This window comes from Hyposmocoma kahamanoa, unplaced genomic scaffold (genome assembly GCF_003589595.1).
Source record: "Hyposmocoma kahamanoa isolate Upper Pololo Valley unplaced genomic scaffold, ASM358959v1 94, whole genome shotgun sequence".
Lineage (NCBI taxonomy): Eukaryota > Metazoa > Arthropoda > Insecta > Lepidoptera > Cosmopterigidae > Hyposmocoma > Hyposmocoma kahamanoa.
The window spans coordinates 9,538,341-9,556,606 of NW_020654878.1; the positions used below are offsets into that span (position 1 = coordinate 9,538,341).

The window sequence follows — 18,266 nt, forward strand, 5'->3', positions numbered from 1 at the left end:
AACTAATACGAAAGTCTTGTTACTGATTTTAAAAGATAGAAGGAAATATATTAATGACAGTATAACACAATGGATGGGAAAGTCAACGCTGACTAAGCATAAAACTTTTAAGACGTTTATTCGCGGAAAAATAACTTAAGTTTCAATTTAAAATGCAATTTAAATAGCCTAAAGAAACTCACTAAGTTTGATTTTAGATTTCTAATATAATTTTCCTAAAGTAGATTATTATTCGAAAAGATAAAATTGTTCTAAAAGTCATACGTTTACTCAGCGATGGCCGTAATAAAAATAAATTAAATTAAACATGTAACAAAATGGATGAAACTAAAGGGCGATGATGTATATCAAATTTATAATTGCAATCAAACATAAATACATAAGTCAACATTAGGTATATTACGATACCTAAATACTAAGAAACTAGCAATATGGCAAGACAGCATTACGGATGGAGGACGTATCTATTTAGAAAATGGTTCATTGTTTCTACTGATTTATAACTCTTTACGAGGTAAAAACAATAAAGAAGAACCTGACATAAATCAATGGACGTATATACACACAAACATAATATGTTTAGTGTCATTAGACGTAAAAACTTAAAAGGTAATAATGCTATGCTATACAACATAGGCTTTAGAGTAGCTCCCTGTTGCACAGACCCATTGAACAAAAAAGAAAACAATAAAGAACCAAATCGGGATGAGGAATCAAAACGCAAAATTAACAATTTAGATCGTATACACACTTTTTTAACTACATTCTCCCGTGTGTACTTACGTCCCACCTTAACAAAGCATTAATAAAAATTAAAATAGTAAGTTTCCGGGATTACGATTAAGGACTCTAATCAACTTTACTTTAAGCGTTTTTAATGAAATATACTAACCACTGGGTTAGGTACGCTTAACGTTTATTACGAGTGTCTACGATAATAATAACTATGCATTATAATTTATAAAGCCTACTTAAACCGAAGTTACTTAAGTACATTTTGTTCGATTCTCAATTTCTATAGCTTTAAAATAAGATGGTTTTAAAATCTATTACTAACGACAACCTTAATGTTGTAGGGAAATTACCTACATTAACTATGGGTTTTATGAAATATGACTTATTGCACTCGTGAGGCAAACGCCGATATACATTTGATGCAATAATGTTAAATTAATAATTACTATCGACTTTAACGTCTATGAAATAAGAGCTTGTTCGACATTGTTGATTGTTCTTTAATGACTTTAAAAACTACAATAGACAACAGAAAAACTCACTTGCATATTAACAATGATGCACCTATATCAGGATACAGTTGTACGTAAAATTGTTTTTGTAAATATATAAATGCTAAACGATATAAGACGAAAAATGACACTTATTACTATTTTTAAAATCTTGCTAATGATATCACGACATAAATATTTCTGTAACAATACAGCTACAGTTGTACAATAAATCTGAATAATACAGTGGACAGATGTTGCAAGATGATTTATCAAAAATTAAGCAAAGACTTTCCAATTCAATACAGTTATTTATTTATTACTTCGTTAACTCTACCCTGACATTAATTTACGTATAATGGTGACTAACAAGACTAACTTTTAAATTTCTAACATTTGTTCAGTTATTACGTATTGAAGAAAGAAATTTGTTTAACATTTATAGTTGCAAATTGCGACGCGGTGAATAACGAGGGTCACAGGTGTATTGCTAAATTATTTTTACAATATTTTGGCACAATATGGTTTCAAAAAGAAATATGCCACTATTCAATCCCTTAAACATCGCGTTTGTTCCAAAATGATTGCAGATGATCCAGTAAGCGGAGGATCCAATTGCTAATCGTGACCGAGAATAGTGCGAACGCCTCGCCTTTGTGAATAGCAATCGTTGTGCTTACAAAAATCCTTTTAAGGAATACATTGAACTCTAATATACGTAGATATTATAACTATTTAACGACCTCCTTGATCGAGTGGCTTGCGCACCGATTTTTATGGTGTCACCATCTCTGAGGTCCCTGGTTCGATCCCCGACCGGGACAATGCAGAAACTAACTTTTCTATATTGTCTCGGGTATGAGTGTTTGTGATACCGTTGTTTTTCCGATTTCACAACACAAGTGCTATAGTTACTTCCTTTGGGATCAGAGCAACGTATGTGATGTTGTCTAAAGGTGGGTATCCATTAGGTTCACGCACCAACTGTGCTCCGCGCATCTGCAACACTGCACTCCATTAGTGGATACGTCCGCAGGTAACGTTGATGGCAACGTTTCACGCTCTGCGAAGAGCGCTCCGCAGTTGACGGTTTTTGCGCGAACACAAAACGGAGCGTAGTATGTTAGTGGACGCGAGCAAAGCAACATTCGTGTTCGCTCAACGTTCTAATGAAAACTGTGGAGCAATTGCGGGTACGCGGAGCGGAGTCGATGCGCAAACCGATGGAGCACTTGGTTTTTTTAGTGATGAGCGTAACGTGTCCATTTGAGCGACTACAGATGCGCGGAGCAGAGTTGGCGCGCCAACCTAATGGATACCCACCTTTATGTACCTATATGAGATTTTCTTACATCGCTACTAGAAATGCGTATTGAATGTGAAAAACCAAGCTTTTGTTCACTACTTCTGTATGTTGTTAATCGCATATATTGGTAGGACTCTCAATGTAAAACTATGCAATAACTTGTACTTCAACGAACACGAAAATGATATAATGTAAAAGTAGCGTGTGACCACTGTTTATTCCAGCATACACCGTTTACGAATCTAGACTTAGCAATACTTCATACAAAGTCGAACCTATAATATCTATTTATGATACACTTAAACTACTCAACTTTATATTAAGTGTAAAATTTATATTTAGTCACATTATTGTATTTTTATTATATGTATCATCGTTACGTATATAATTTTGAACTTAGATGACTTGGGAATTTTAATGGACAACGCACCGTATGCAATTCTTATCCATTTATTATTGTTCATATCATTCGAGGTCTGTTCTTGTGATTATCTGGACATGGTATTTCTTTAACTAGAGTTATCAAAAAATACCGCTTAATTTTAATATTAATTTTTAAGTCCTGACTGAAAATATAAAACAAATTTCGTCATGACAAACACCTATTTGCAATTGTACTTCCATACGTATTTTGTTTTTCTTTAAATATACACGTTTTAATCAGTTATGTATTTTTATCATGAACCGAAAACAGTAATACTATCAAAATAAAAGAAAATCAAATCAAACAACAATTTATGAACTTAACTACTGAACTCAATGTGGTCAAAAATATAAAAGTATCTCTTCTGAAATCAACTGACAAAATACAACAAATTGTACAATCATAAAATAATGTGACCTTTCATAACCAGTCCACTAAAAGTGGACAAATAATAAAATATACATCAAAATGTACATAATATAATATCTATTAATTAAAAAAATATAACATAATAGATTAGAGTAAGTGGTAGCAATAAATACTATGAGATTCACAGATTTAAAATCTTAACTAACAATACCGAAATTCACTCAGGTTTCTATGTAAAATCTTATAGCGATTCTAACGCTTTTGTAAAATTTTAGTAAAATATTATTGCAATACAAGGTGTGGTTATGGCAACAAAATAAATGCTTAAAGCACATCACCAGCCTGTCCACCGGGCGAACGACACCGAGGCAAATCCTTCGCACTAAAGGAACATTATACAAAAACAAAGTCACTGCCTCCACAACGAGGCGACACAAAATCCAGCCGCAAAACATAAAAACTAGTGGATACGAAACGACTAACGCTGCCCGCAGGTCCGTATGGACGCAACATTTCCATTCATGTATTCACACTATATGATACAGAATCAGTCAGGATTTCCTATGCGCTGGCCCAAGCGCCTTACGTGGGGACCTTGTTCACTTTAAGAAGGTCGTTGGAGCCTTTGTCGATCGGCATCTTCATGGGGTCGTGATGGTGGGTGACGTGGTGGCCATGATGCTGGCCTTCGAGCTTGGCCTGCTTCTCCTGTTGCTGTTGCTTCATTCTGTCCTGCTCTTCTCTCTCCCTGCGGGCTTGCTCGTTTATCTCCTTCACGGCACGAAGTTCTTTCTTTAATTTCATGCGCCGGTTCTGGAACCATATCTTGATTTGCCTTTCTGTGAGGCACAGCGCATGTGCAATCTCTATCCTGCGTCGGCGCGTCAGATAGTGGTTGAAGTGGAATTCCTTTTCTAGCTCTAGTGTTTGGAACCTCGTGTAAGTCTGCCGTCCCCGCCGTCGTGGACATCCATTTGGCCCTGGAAAGAAAAGACAATAATGTAATTATTGCTATAATTATTTGCTAAAAGACACTGTTTAAATGATCAAAAAATATTTCAATTATTTCAAAGAACACGATAAAACAAATTTTAACAATAAATGATAATTGTCAAAACATGTAACTATATTAAAGTAATAATAGGGATTTAACATCGATTTATTACTCTATAAATCTCGAACTTGCATCTCACGCTTCGAATTTGCAGCGAAAAAGGCATCGAGCAACAGCATTAAATTTCACTTTTATGTCGTCTTAGATTTTAATGGCTCATTAATATTTTATTACAGCTATAAAGTTAATTTTAGAGTCATCCGCTACTGAGGCCAACCTCAATGCAGATTAATTGCCTTAAGAGAAGTAGAATAGAATTTGCAACATGCCATATTTGGAGACGTCAAGGATAAGTAAATTTTGATATGGATAACCGTAATAATAAGTAAATATAGTATCTTTAAAATAAAAAAGTAACGGAAAGGGTTGACGGCATAGGGTTCGCAAAACAATAGCATTCTTTCTAAAAACGAATCGCCACAAAAACTCAGGGATGCGTAAAGAAGGGTTGTGCAACTTTCTAATTCTTTGTAAGGTGTATCTTTATTGCGTTCCTTTTGACTACGTTTTCTAAGAAATTGTGAAAGTTTACCCTTAAATCCAATGCTATATATGTCAAAAACGTTTTATCGCTCCATTTAACCCTTATGGTATGTGCATATCGATTCTCACGTACCAAAACACATTATAAATGTTATACATACTTGGTTATATACGGAGCTCTACAAAGCGATCGGGTCTTGGAACTGGTTTTCGAGTCAGACAATAAATAAGGTAAGATAAATGGCCTTCCCATCGCGTATAAAATTGATAGCGGACCAACGGCGTGGCTCGGAATGCCCTGCCTACACGGCAGAGCTTCAGTTACCTGACACTCTGACTTTAAAAAGTATAGATACGACTAATGGATTTATTTAAAAAATCACATTCTACATTTTTGGATTTAAATAACTCCATGTGATTAAAATTTGCGGTATTATAAATTTTGTGTAGAATTTAAGACTAACAAAAGAATGTAAAATAATACACGATTAGGCATACAAACCTACTGACTAGGTGTAACAAGGCTTTCTTAATATAAATATCACATACACACGTGGATCTAACGAGTCAATAAATTAATCGCGGTGATAGTGGTCTAGTTCAATTTTAATAATAATAAAATAATAAAATAGGCATTCGGGTCACACAAAATTGGTGAAAAGATAATAAACTTAAAAAATGCAAATAGTAAAATTTAGAGGTTATGTTTGATTAAACTAAGTGTCACATGACTTTTATTTTAACAAATATTACATGGGCTTACACACATGGATCTAATAAGTAAGTCATTAAGTTAATCGCGTTGATAGAGGTCTAGGTCAATTTCAATAATAATAAAAAAGTAAAATAGGCACATAAAATCGATGAAAATTATTATGTGAAAAAAAATACAAATACTAAACTTTTACAAATACTATTCATAATTAATTATACGCTAATAGAAGTTAAAATAACTTATATGAATGATAGAAAAATATTCTACCAAAATATTTAAAGGTCAATGAAGGACCGCAGACAAGCAAAAAATATAATTGAATTCAAGTTTCTGTTTCGTAAACATGCTTGTACAATACCTTCAATTAAAATGTAAATTGCTTAATGAACGTTAGCCACAATTAATTTAAAGTAATGTTTGATTAAAATACATTTTCATTATTCGAGTACAATTAGAGTAAAAGTAAATCGGTTCAAAATTATGCATAAATTTACAAAAGACATCATGATTTCAGTTGGTTATAAATTTTGTAATGAGGAAACTGTGCAGTCGTTTGCATTGCATTAACATTATAAATTTCCTATAAAATGCTGTGGATAATCTTTTTGGTGTTTTTTTTATATTTTGCTTATTAACATTTTGTCAACATTCAAAATTCAAACTATTTTTATTATTTCGATCTATATTTACTAAAGAAGATTAAATTTCTACGTGAATACATTCTACAGCAGGAGATACATTAGTATTAAAATTAACATTTTCAATTTCGACACTGATTAAAATATTTGTAATAATATTATTTATCATGACCTTGTTACACTTACAAGACGATGAAGTTTTTAAATTTAGAGCAAATTACGGATGCTAGTTAAGCCTTCAAAGTACATTTACATAAATATTTCTCACTTCTCATAAAAAATGCAACAGGGAATAAATCATGGGACCCGCCCGAAAGTCGGATACCACATTTTATATGAAGAATAAATTACCAAAACGGCTTTTTTACTGCCATACTAACATTTACGGCCCATGCTTATTTCAACAAAAACTTAAAAACTGTTTAAAATGTCGTAAATAGACAATGGAATAATTATACAAGTGCGGTTAGAAGAGCACGTAAAGATAACTTTTATGGATATGAAGAGGATGGATATATCATTCTAATTTTAAAAAGCAAAGATGGAACCCAAAACACAATGCACGCATCCCGATAATACTATTGAAAAGAAAGGTCGAAAGTGAGATATATTGCTGCGCAAAAGAGACCCTTATGGTTAATAAAGTAGAATTTGGAGTTGTTTGTGATGGGGGGTTTAGTTAGACTTGTTTTTTTGTTGGAGTCGGTGATATGTAAGCAAGGTAGGTTGGCCACCCTTCGCATGGTTGCCATGACAACGTACGTTAAAGCACCTCCCGTCAGCTGGCTTCCATTATTCTCCACAGTATTGTTGTCATGGGGAGGTTTGTCTGACGTTGTATTGTGTACCTGTAAGAGGATGGCTTATAATGGGAACGGATGAGTATTTCCCATGATGAGATTGGGATCAGATTTAATTCTACTAAAGATCATTTACATTGTTTTTTGGCCTCTAGATGTTCTTTTGCACATGAAACATCGTATATGGTTTAATTTGTTTTTCAACGTAGGTAGAAACCTTAATGCCAAAAAAAGGAACGTCCTAAAATATATGTATAAATCTCAGAGAATAAACGAAAAAGTATGTTAATATATTCAAGAGTCACGTTATTAATTAGATTCTTACACCGTGAACACGGATTGAGGGGACCATAAACATACAGTGACAAGACCTCGCTCTTACGGCTTCGCTTTTTTCTCCGAAATAAATCTCACAGACTTATTTATTATTTTATTTTAACTTTGTACAAGTCCGCCTTTATACAAACCTGTTTCAGGTTGTTTGATTAATACTCGCCCGCCTGGACCAGGATAAGGGTCTGATTGTGAATTATATGGAATTTTTGTACGTAAGAAGGTTATTTATGGCGCGAGTAAGCTGGGGTCGGTCGAGATTTGTGGTCGAACAAGCTAGTCCTAGCCGAGAAAATGTATTCTATTATTGTGTTCACACAACGTCTTGTGAGAACTAAAGCTTCACACAATTGAGTACTACAAATCTAATCAAATTAAAGAGCACATCGCACAAATACTTCTATTTGTTCCAATGGGCCATATTCCAATTGCTTCAATTGTCGTGTGACATTGATTTAGGTCGACAATAGAGTATCCTAGTAAAGTATGTAACAAGTTATAAAAGAAATCGATTGCATTATCTATTAGGCTTATATCAATTAAATGAACATTAAAAGGGCTTAAGGGCGTATAAACGCTTGTCGGCGATACCACGCTTTATAGCATCGTAACTCGCGAATTGTCGTAAAGTATCGGGTGAAGTCGGGACGCCATCTTAAAATAGTTCGTGTTCGAAATTTTAAAGCGACTTGTCAAAGGTAGGATTGTTTTCCGATCATGTTTGACGTTTCCTACAGTTTTCATGTGCTGTTTCCGCAAGTTTTACGGGTTCGAAGATACTTTATTGGCACAGATTTTAGAGCATTCCCAAGCGACAACTAACAAAAGAATTTACGTCATCTTGACAACAAATTTTAACTAGACAGAGAACAGTACCTACTAATGTTCAATACGGTTGATAGAAAATACAGGTACAGAATGGGTTCCAAAAAATTATATATATTTAACTAAGGAACTATATATATTAAACTACGTATAAAATACCATAGTATTTTGTACTTAATTTATTTACTATAAATTTATAAGGGTATTTTACATTTCAGCAATTGATGATGTAGCGATATATGTCAACAGACGTCATAGTCATAAATATGTACGAACAACGTCACGTTTCGCTTTACAAATTTAGATCTATACCTACCACTTAGGATAAGACGGTCTAATTTTAGAATATATAATTATAACTTTTGTATTTAAAAAAATCGACCTCAAAACTCCGTGGAATTTCATTCATTTGTGTAGTTTTATTGAAATCGGTTACCGGAAAGTGCGTGAAACCAGATTCATTCTCTAGTGTGCCACCATTAGAGGTGGAATATTTTCTTCAAATTTAAATGGGACCCCTACTGAGATAGGTACCCTGTTTCGAACAAAAACAGAATCATCAAAATCGGTTCACAAAAGAGAAATCGCTTACAAACATACAAACAAGAAATACGTCGAATTGAGAACCTCCTCCTTTTTTGAAGTCAGTTGAAAACGTAGCATGCAATAGCATATAACATATAACATGTAGCCGTCAATACGGTAGATAGAAATACTTATAATCAATAAATATAAATAAATATAGTGTGTGAGCAACACCTAAATGGATTTAAAAACTGCGAGGCTATGGAATAATAGGTACGCTTTTTAACGGGTCGATTACGTCGATATCATGTACAATTTTGAAGCATTTGCCCGTGGATTAATTAATTCGAAACGCGAACCTACAGCGCACCATCGTCTAATTATGATGAAGCACGCATAACTATTCATAGACAAAATGTTTTTCAATGTTATTAAAATTGCATCGATCTATTTTTTTTATTCATGTAGGTTAACACAAAAGTATACCTTTTTAAACATTTTCTGATAAAATTAAAAGGAAAGCCAGACTTTAAATCAATAATATAACTAAATTTAAAAGGAATCACAAAATTGTTCAACCAGTTAAGTCACAGAGCCAATAAACTCACGGTCTTTTCTAAACCAATATAAAGAACATGCACGGATTCAATATTTCAAAAGGGTACGGTCGTCGGAAAGGACTATTTTTGCTCATTGTGTCGAGTTAAATCATCACAGCGCTGTTCTGTGCACCGCTTCAGCAGAGGACATTGGCTTGTGGTAGGTAGGGTTGACAACTAACATTTTTTAAGTAAAATAAAAATATTTTTAGAAATTGTCTTAATATATGTCATATCGTTGCTTAGAAAAACTAACTGGGGCGGAAACTTTCACATCACTGCATAATACGTGAAATTCTGATTTGAACTATGTAAATAACCTGCATCCATTAATGCCAACGGGGATAATATATCCATATAAAGTTTTTGAATAATAAAGCAAGTCAGACCCTCTCGGTCTTCATATAAGGAGATGATAGGTTTCACCTACTACTAAAAGCTATAATATGAAACGCACCTGACCGACTTACTTTTGATCATAATTAGAGTGTAGTATAGTAACAAAAGACTTACAAATAGGCAATGACATATATTAACTTGAAAAGATGAAAACTGGATGATAAAGCCACGTGTGATAATAAGTCAAAACTGCTTTTATCACATGAAAATCCGAAAACAATACGAAGGACATAAAACAAATTATGTACAATGTGTGAAATTTTATCTCTTATTTAAGCATGAAGTAGTAAATAACAATATCGACTAATTTACGTAGAATGTTGAAAAGTTGTCATTTTGCAGATGCAATGGCCTTATTACAACAGGTAGCTATCCAGTTTTGGCGAAGAGAAAATGTAAGGCTTTTAAAATGATAGTCGGACTTTGATAAGTGGTATTCCAAAAGATTAGAGAGATTCTGAGAAGTGGCAAGAATTTAGCATAGGTACAATATTACAAGCGCAGTCAACTTTACTTCTCCTTTAACTTTTTGTGTAACGATAGCTTCAAAATGCATTGTAGCTCTGTGTTAGTACAACATTGAAGGCCATTATGTGGCATCCCAGCACAGTTGGAACTACCGACCATTAGACCGGTTTAACATTTTTTTATGAATTTCAATCTTAACACAAGAGGATAAAGATCTACGATTCTATCACTTGCAGCTATCATGACATTCTATACCATTCATCATAGTGTACCATCTTTAGCGCCCTATAGCTTTACGGCTTTTACGGTAGTGGTAACTGGACATACTGTGACGAATTGATAATATGTTTATTTTTCCGCCTACATAACGATATCGGGAATTTGAAACATCATACAAAATGTGGCTACTGTGTTGATTTTAGATGAACGCTAAAATAGCTTTAAAATTTGCGCCGTTCTTCTTGTCTAAGTCGTTATAAGGGACAGTATGATAGCTGAAGTCAAAAGCTGACGATAAATTGGTTTGGATACCTTTTGGGTAACGTTTTACTTTAAAATTTTTGCGTTAATCTTCGTCATGTCAACAGAAAAAATAATACAGTCGATGCCCTAAGATACATTACCTTCTAACCGACTATTTGGTTCTAAGAAGATCAACGTAAAGAAAGGTGATAAACAAACTTAATATATTTTAACCTGTGAACCGTAAAATTAATTTTTACATGACTTCCTTATTGCATCATTAGTGAATGACGTTTTAAGAAACTTTTTAAGACAAGTTGATCTTTAATTACATTAGATAAATACAAATTTTAACCAAAAACCTATTAATTGTCTTCCATTTTTATTACACTTTTCTGTTGAATGCGTAAGAAGGCGCTACCCATCTGGTATCTTAGGGCATCGACTGTACTTAAAAATTAGTCACGTCGGTAGTCCAAATTTATCTTGTCGTACTTTACAGTAAATGTGGCATCCCTGTACGAAAGTACAGTTGCGAATTGAAGCGAAACGATCTTTAAGCCGGGATGACGCGCCCTGCTGACGTCACTAATTATAGATTCTGAAAGACAATTTACTGGTGGATAATGTAAAATCACGTAAGTCCACTTTCACATACTGTCGAGAAAATTAAATGCCGTTAAAAAGCAAATAGTCTATAAACTATACATTGGTGCGTCGACATTGCAACAGAAATATGTAGGGAAGTCCTAATAATAATCAAACGGCTACCGCTCCGTAGTTTGAAATTCAGCGGAAGAAATCCCTTTATGGAATATATTCGCCTTTGTATACTGTTGTTAGTTTTTATATTGTAAATTTATTTTTCTTGTGATAAATTAAAGTGTGCTTTCTATAATGAATGTTGCTTATATGTATTTATACTTGGATTTTGTTAATCTAGATTGAGGCAAGACGAGTTCATTTTATAAAATCAAAACTTTAAGCCTTAGGTCTGTTTAGCAATTCTCATTTCAAGTGGTAACCAATACTGCAAGTACAACTTGCACTTATGGTTTTATGTCCATTCATCATAGCATTCTGCTACACAACAACACACGTACCTAAGTATTGTTATAATATAATACAGAACAGTTGCAGTAAGTCCCGGACGCAATGAAGTAACTGCAGACAACCTGATTTAAAGTACTAGGGTCAACGCCTTTCTTTCCAGTACCAGCGCTACTACCTCGTACGTGTTTCTTGTATTAATTTTTATAAATATACTTTGCTTGTCACAAAAATTATCAGTATATATGTAACTGTATTTTGGTGACTAATTTGTGAAAGGGAGTTAACACACTTATTAACGTGATATTGGCTAGGGCCAATCCCATATTTTTCTACATAAGTTTTGTTTGGTTATGCGGCGTCGGAAAGTGAACGTGTCTTACACAGCTCCGCCACTAATGAGGAGATTTGGTAGTCGACTTAGATTCGAAAGCTCAGCGGTGACAACCATTCGTTGGTTGCGCAGAGCGCGACGAGAAGTGAGCGTGCCTACAGCTACGATATCTATCTGGACAATAAGGAGGGTGTTGTACGTGGACCTGGGGCAGCTCACCTAAAGCACTAGACTTATAGAGAACCGGATGAAATCCGTGCAAACGGGCTGATCTGGGGTTAGGACCTGACTTAAATGGTCCCTGTGCGGGCTTGGACCGACGACGTGACGGCGCGAAACGCTTTGTGAAAGTTTTTTTTGGCTCTTATTACATGAGCGTATAGCTTTTTCTCACTTAGCTTAATACGCAATCGCGCGTATTGATAAGTTCGGCTGCTCTCCAAGCAAGTACTGTCTAAATATTATATAGTAAATACCTATATTTAACGAATAAAAAAATTCCCACCTTTTTTTAATTCAATTTACTACACTTTATTTAAAGTCGAAGTGAAAAGACTGTAATGAATTTACTATTTTATTGTACCGAATTGAAATAAGTGATTTAATTCTTTTGTAACTCTTGTGACGTTTCAACAATACTGTTACCTAATCCGATTCAGTAACACAGTAAACCAAATGTATCAATCCAATATGCTGCTGTCAATGAAAATTCATCCTTATTAAAGTAAGCATGTGCTGTATCTGTAAGCTTAGGAGAAAGCTACGAAATATTGTTATAATAAATCTGGATTGTTGGTCTGAAGTGAATGAAAATATTTTGCTCCACAAGTTATGATTCAACTCTTACACAGTTTTAATTTTCAGATTTTAGAATAGAATAGAATAGAAAAATATTTATTCACGGCTCACAACACATCAATAAACACGTGTAAATTTAGAAAATGAAAATAATAATAATATTATTAATAAAAAAATAATAAAAAAATTAAGTTAAAAATAAAATTATTTAAGAGTTAAAAGTATGTAAGAAATAACATAACATTAAAAAAAAATTAAATTAATACAAAAAACAATGTCTTCCTACCATGAAAACGCTGCGACTCAGCGTAATGCCAGTTTTATTTAACCTTCAGATATTAATGTAAAAAGAATTTATAAATTCCATTTGCTTTTGTTTTTAAACAAACATATTTCACGAGTAAATAATACATTATCAAGTTTACAAATAATATTATAACAATAATTTTCAAATGTTAATGTAAATGTCCAACTGTGTCGAAACAACAAATCAGTATTACAAACTAATGTCTGAAATACTGATTATGAATTCATAATAAATTATAATATTTCGCATTTTTGCATAATACTCGAATAAATAGATGCAAAAAATCGCTCCTCGTCATCGTATAACAATGTACAAATACCTATATGAATGAACAAAAACTGACTGGCATTGAGGTATCACATTACGTATAAGGTAAAGACTGTCGTCATTTGTTTTTGATAGAAGTGTTTTAGTAAATTATCAACATGCTGTATATTGAAAACTGGTAACTCGAAATTATTTAATCTTTTGGATAAAAATATATTAAAATTTAAAAAAAGAATTGTCTTTTCTTTTACAAAATGCATCCGGTCAATCGAAAGTTGGTATGAGGTAGCAAAAACTTTGTCAAATTGTTTTTACATCCTGTATTATTAATAAAAAAATGTCAAAGTTTTTGTTGCAAATTTACTGCTTTTACGATGTGAATGCTTTTAACGGTGCGAAACAAACAGGTAATCGTAGGTGAAATTAATTTATTATTAACATTTTTTGTGTGTCAACCACTTACCTAACAACACTTTCTATTAATAAATGTGCTGTTAATTCTCAAATAAACGAAGATAAGGTACGATGATAATGGTTTCTACGCGTGCTCGACATTCAGGGTGGTTGGTGCTGAAATCCGATTCCACCTAGTATCAGTTCTAGGTGTTCTAGTTATGAAGTTACACTATACCATTGTCACTGATAGTTTATCAGCTATCATCATATTATTATAAAGAACAGCGTTTGCTCTAAAATTTTCGAATTCTTACATCACGTTCCTCATTCCGTAAAAATAAGGTGTTGCGTGAACGACATAACGTATCTCAAAGTGAAATGTGATGGAGTAGGTGTGAGAGAATGCAGTATAAAGCTTTCGGCTCAGTTCTTAATGGCTTAATTCCACATCCACTCAATTGTCACTAATGAGAGTTATAGTTATGCTTACAGAATTATTTAGATACATTGTTATAGTATAGTAATATAGATACATAATGACTACATTAACGATGGCATCGAACGACTTATCTTCAGATAATTATGCAGTTTGAATATTTTACGTTTGTGAGAATACCAGTTATTTGCTTTGATTGCCCGCTTATTGCTTATTTTCTTTTTGATATTTTGTTTTGAACGTATTTTCTAGGTACTAAGAGCGTATTTGTGCACATAGAATCTTTGATGAGAGCTTTATACTTGTAATTTAAATCTAGGTGTGCGATTTTACAGGTTTTGTGGCCTCCGTGGATGCCCAAAGAAAAACTTAAAGAATACGTCTTATTTCGGTAACGTGGCCTAACTAGAATGATGTTATTAAACGAATTGGCATGAATTAATTTTTACAAAATAATTATACCCGTATTACAAACATTTAAAAAAATTTGGTTCGAAAAATTAAATATAAATATGCCGCACATGAAACAAATTACTGTCATAACTCAAAATTTTGAAATTGAGTAATCACAATTTGACAATTAAAAAAAATACTGAATGGATCTTATTACGAATAATGTAATTATGTTTGTTTATACGTAATATTTAATTATCCATTTATAAACGAGAATACATGTATTCGTTTCATTCAGTATTTTTTTTTATTTTCAAATTGTGTTTTCTCAATACCACAATTTTGAGTTACTACAGTAGTTGGTTTCCTAGATCTTACTTAACCAATAAATGTGTTTAAAACATTTAAATTATACTTCTATTGGATTGGAGCCTAAAGTTATAATTACTGTGGTAGAGTAAATAAATCAATAATTGTAAAGAAAAGGCACCACGCAAAGAAGAGAAGAAACATCGCAACAGACGCATCTTTTAAAACTTGATTCTAAGTAGGTATCTGTCTACCTACTTAAAAGGCAGTGCAAAGTGAGAGAAAATAATATCAATGTTTTGTATAATTATTGTGTTCTAGTATCTATTTGTGGATAATTAACAACTTGACTTCGACTCTTGATAAGCAATAAATAACCCATTTACGTAGATACATAGACCACCTAGGACATTAGACATACAAATCTGCTTTTTACGGTATAAATTATAGAGTTTTAATTCGTAATTGTTGTATTGTGTAACCTTATATTTAATTACCAATAATGGAAATACATTAAGGTGTAAATTACCATGTAAGTACCCCAATCTACATCAAAGACAATTTAAGCAAATTTACTATTATTGCCTTAGGAATGGGAACTTTACGTTACGGTATCGGATTCAAAAAATAATCTAATTGAAATTCATGTACCAAATTAGTATAAATTAGACGACGACTCCGTTTCATAGCAATAGGTCTTATGCGAATTGTGTGTATGCTAGAAAAGGAAAATCATAAATTATATTGGGCATAATTGTATTAAATGAGTAAGTTTACTGGACCCAAACGTATGTAGTAAATAAATTTCTTCCACGGTTTTAGAGGTATTTCCTAAGCAAAAGATGTTGGTAATAATCTTGTAGATATTAAGGCCTGGCGTCCATTGGAGGGACGGTATTACAAGGGATCCTTCGGCATTCCTACATGCATCCGAACAATGACGTAGAATATGCAGCGGTGTCCTTAGACATGCCGAAATGTGCCGTTGCGACATCGTACTCGCCCTAGCCTCTATTCAGGTCAGTCGTAATATAAAAACTAAAATCCTGCCTAAGCATCTCGAAAGCTGCCGGCTCGGTATTTATAAGCTCACCGCAGTTTCATTTTCATAGCTACGACTTTCATCATTGAAATTTCAATAACATTCTTCACGACATTGAGGTAGATTTGTTACCTAAAAATACCCTGCCGTGCTGGCCGCCCATCAGTGGGAGTCGGGCCTTAGGGGTCATTCTATGGACAACAGCAATAAGTACTAGATAGAAAATCCTGTCAAAAATGACTCTATCAAACACAATTAATCATCTACGTGTAAGTAGACCGCATATAATATTTAATCACTATGTAATTATACAAAAATTAAGTACAGATTTCACCATAATACCTAATCGACATAAAACTTCAATTAATATCTTAAGTATATAGTAAAAAACAGTTGAACCAAGACATCAATGGCATAATTATGTGCACAATCGTCCATTTATTAGGAAACAAAGGAGTACAGAATTGCAGATCACTGCACATTTTATAATTGACATAAAACATTTTGCTATATTTCTTATAGACAATCTATACTTTGTGTAATATTATGTCAACGTTCATTGAAATTAATGACTTTATTCCAGATAAAATAGGTCAAATGATATCACGAATGGCAAATAATGCTCGATTTAATGAGCTTGTATGTTTCCATTATTTAGTTATATTGTATGAAATATCCTTTATTTTTAGGAAAAATTTTCACTTGTAGCAAATCATGTTTAAATTAATTCGTTTCTTAAGAAATCAATTGCACATTAAAAAGTATTAGGTACTTAGCACAATTCAATCCAAAATAAAATGTAGACTAATTAGGTGCAAGACGCTGCCAGGAAGTCTTTAGTTTCCAAAAACCAGTTATTCAATGCCAAAATATTTTTAAAACTCCTGAGAGCTAAATTATAGAAATAGATCATTGTCGTGGCTATAAAAGCGGTCTCAGTAGCGACCAAAACTGGTTTACTTGCATGCTGCTGCATCGTCGAATGCGTAAGCGCAGAACGTACGCGGAATGGGCAATGAGCTAACGTTAATGTGCTGCAGGTAAACAAAATTTTGTATCATATTATGTACGTGTATAGTGAAAAACCCTTTTTTTTATTTGTTTTTCAGAGTTAAGTAATTTTTGTATTCAAGGTTAGGTAAAGACACTTTATCTTTGAGTTGTTGTAATAAGGAATTGTTAAAAATTTTAGTTTATATTTGTCAGACGTTTTAATCGGTACACTTTTTTACTTTTAACCGCATAAATTATAAAAGGTTACGTCATTTTGAAACCTGTACTTTAACATTATAACTTTAAGTTTTAAATTTTAACATTGTACATTCGTATATTTTATACTATTAACACTATACAGCGTAAGCTATAGTAATGACGAAACGATACCAGAATTAGCAATAACATATGCAAATGAAAACGGCAATGCAAACTCTGAAATGGGGAGAAAGTAATTATACAATGTTGGTTGCAGGATGCACTAACTTAGCCCAAATTACTATTACAAATTCACATTTAGAGTACTGCAATTAGACTTTTGCTACCTCTATGTTAAGGTTGGTTTTTGAAGCTGTGGTCTGTAATTGTGTTTCCTTTTAAAGCCGTCGACAGACTACGTAAATAGACAAAATAAAAGCGCAGCACACCATCAGGGCTGGATTAATTCAGTTTGCATCTATGATGCTTTAATTAAGCTGTTCGTCTGTATGAACAAATACATGGGCATAAAATATATAAATGTTTAATTGCATAACGTCTCAAAAATTTCATTATATTATATTTTATCTCAAAAATTGGGTTATATAATGTATGCAGTATTGGCCTGTCATTTTGAAATTAAATCGTGTACGAATGACATACATATAACGCAATTTTTGAGATAAAATATAATATAACGAAATTTTTGAGATGTTATGCAATTAACCATTTCGTATATTTTACTATTTTAGATGTAATGTGCTAAATGTAATGTAGTGACTTAAGTATCAATCTACGTACTTGACGGCTTTATAAAATAACGGCATATCTCGAAGACACCTATTCATCAGGAAGGTGGTTTAAACTGAGAGGTATCTGGCACGAAAAGCCGACGGATCATATACGGAATAATGACGTCATGTGATATATTTTAACCAATGGAAAGCACGGTGTCTTGTTCATAATATAATTTAGCTGAGAGTGTATATGTATGGCAAGTGACTGATATTTGACTTTCTCGTCTCGTTGAATTCGGGGCGATTCGAGCGCATAAAAA

General features: G+C 33.1%; 1 protein-coding gene across 4 annotated transcripts in view; it reads right to left on the reverse strand.

The window, feature by feature from the left end:
• Window positions 1-1,336: 1,336 nt before the first annotated feature.
• Window positions 1,337-18,266, reverse strand: part of LOC113237887 (homeobox protein abdominal-A homolog) — a 53,068-nt gene continuing 36,138 nt past the window's right edge. For all 4 annotated transcript variants that reach the window (XM_026474596.1, XM_026474595.1, XM_026474594.1 and 1 more), the window contains exon 3: window positions 1,337-4,305. In XM_026474596.1, coding sequence (XP_026330381.1) covers window positions 3,908-4,305 — 398 coding nt within the window. In that variant the 3' untranslated portion in view covers window positions 1,337-3,907. The remainder of the gene's footprint in view (window positions 4,306-18,266) is intronic.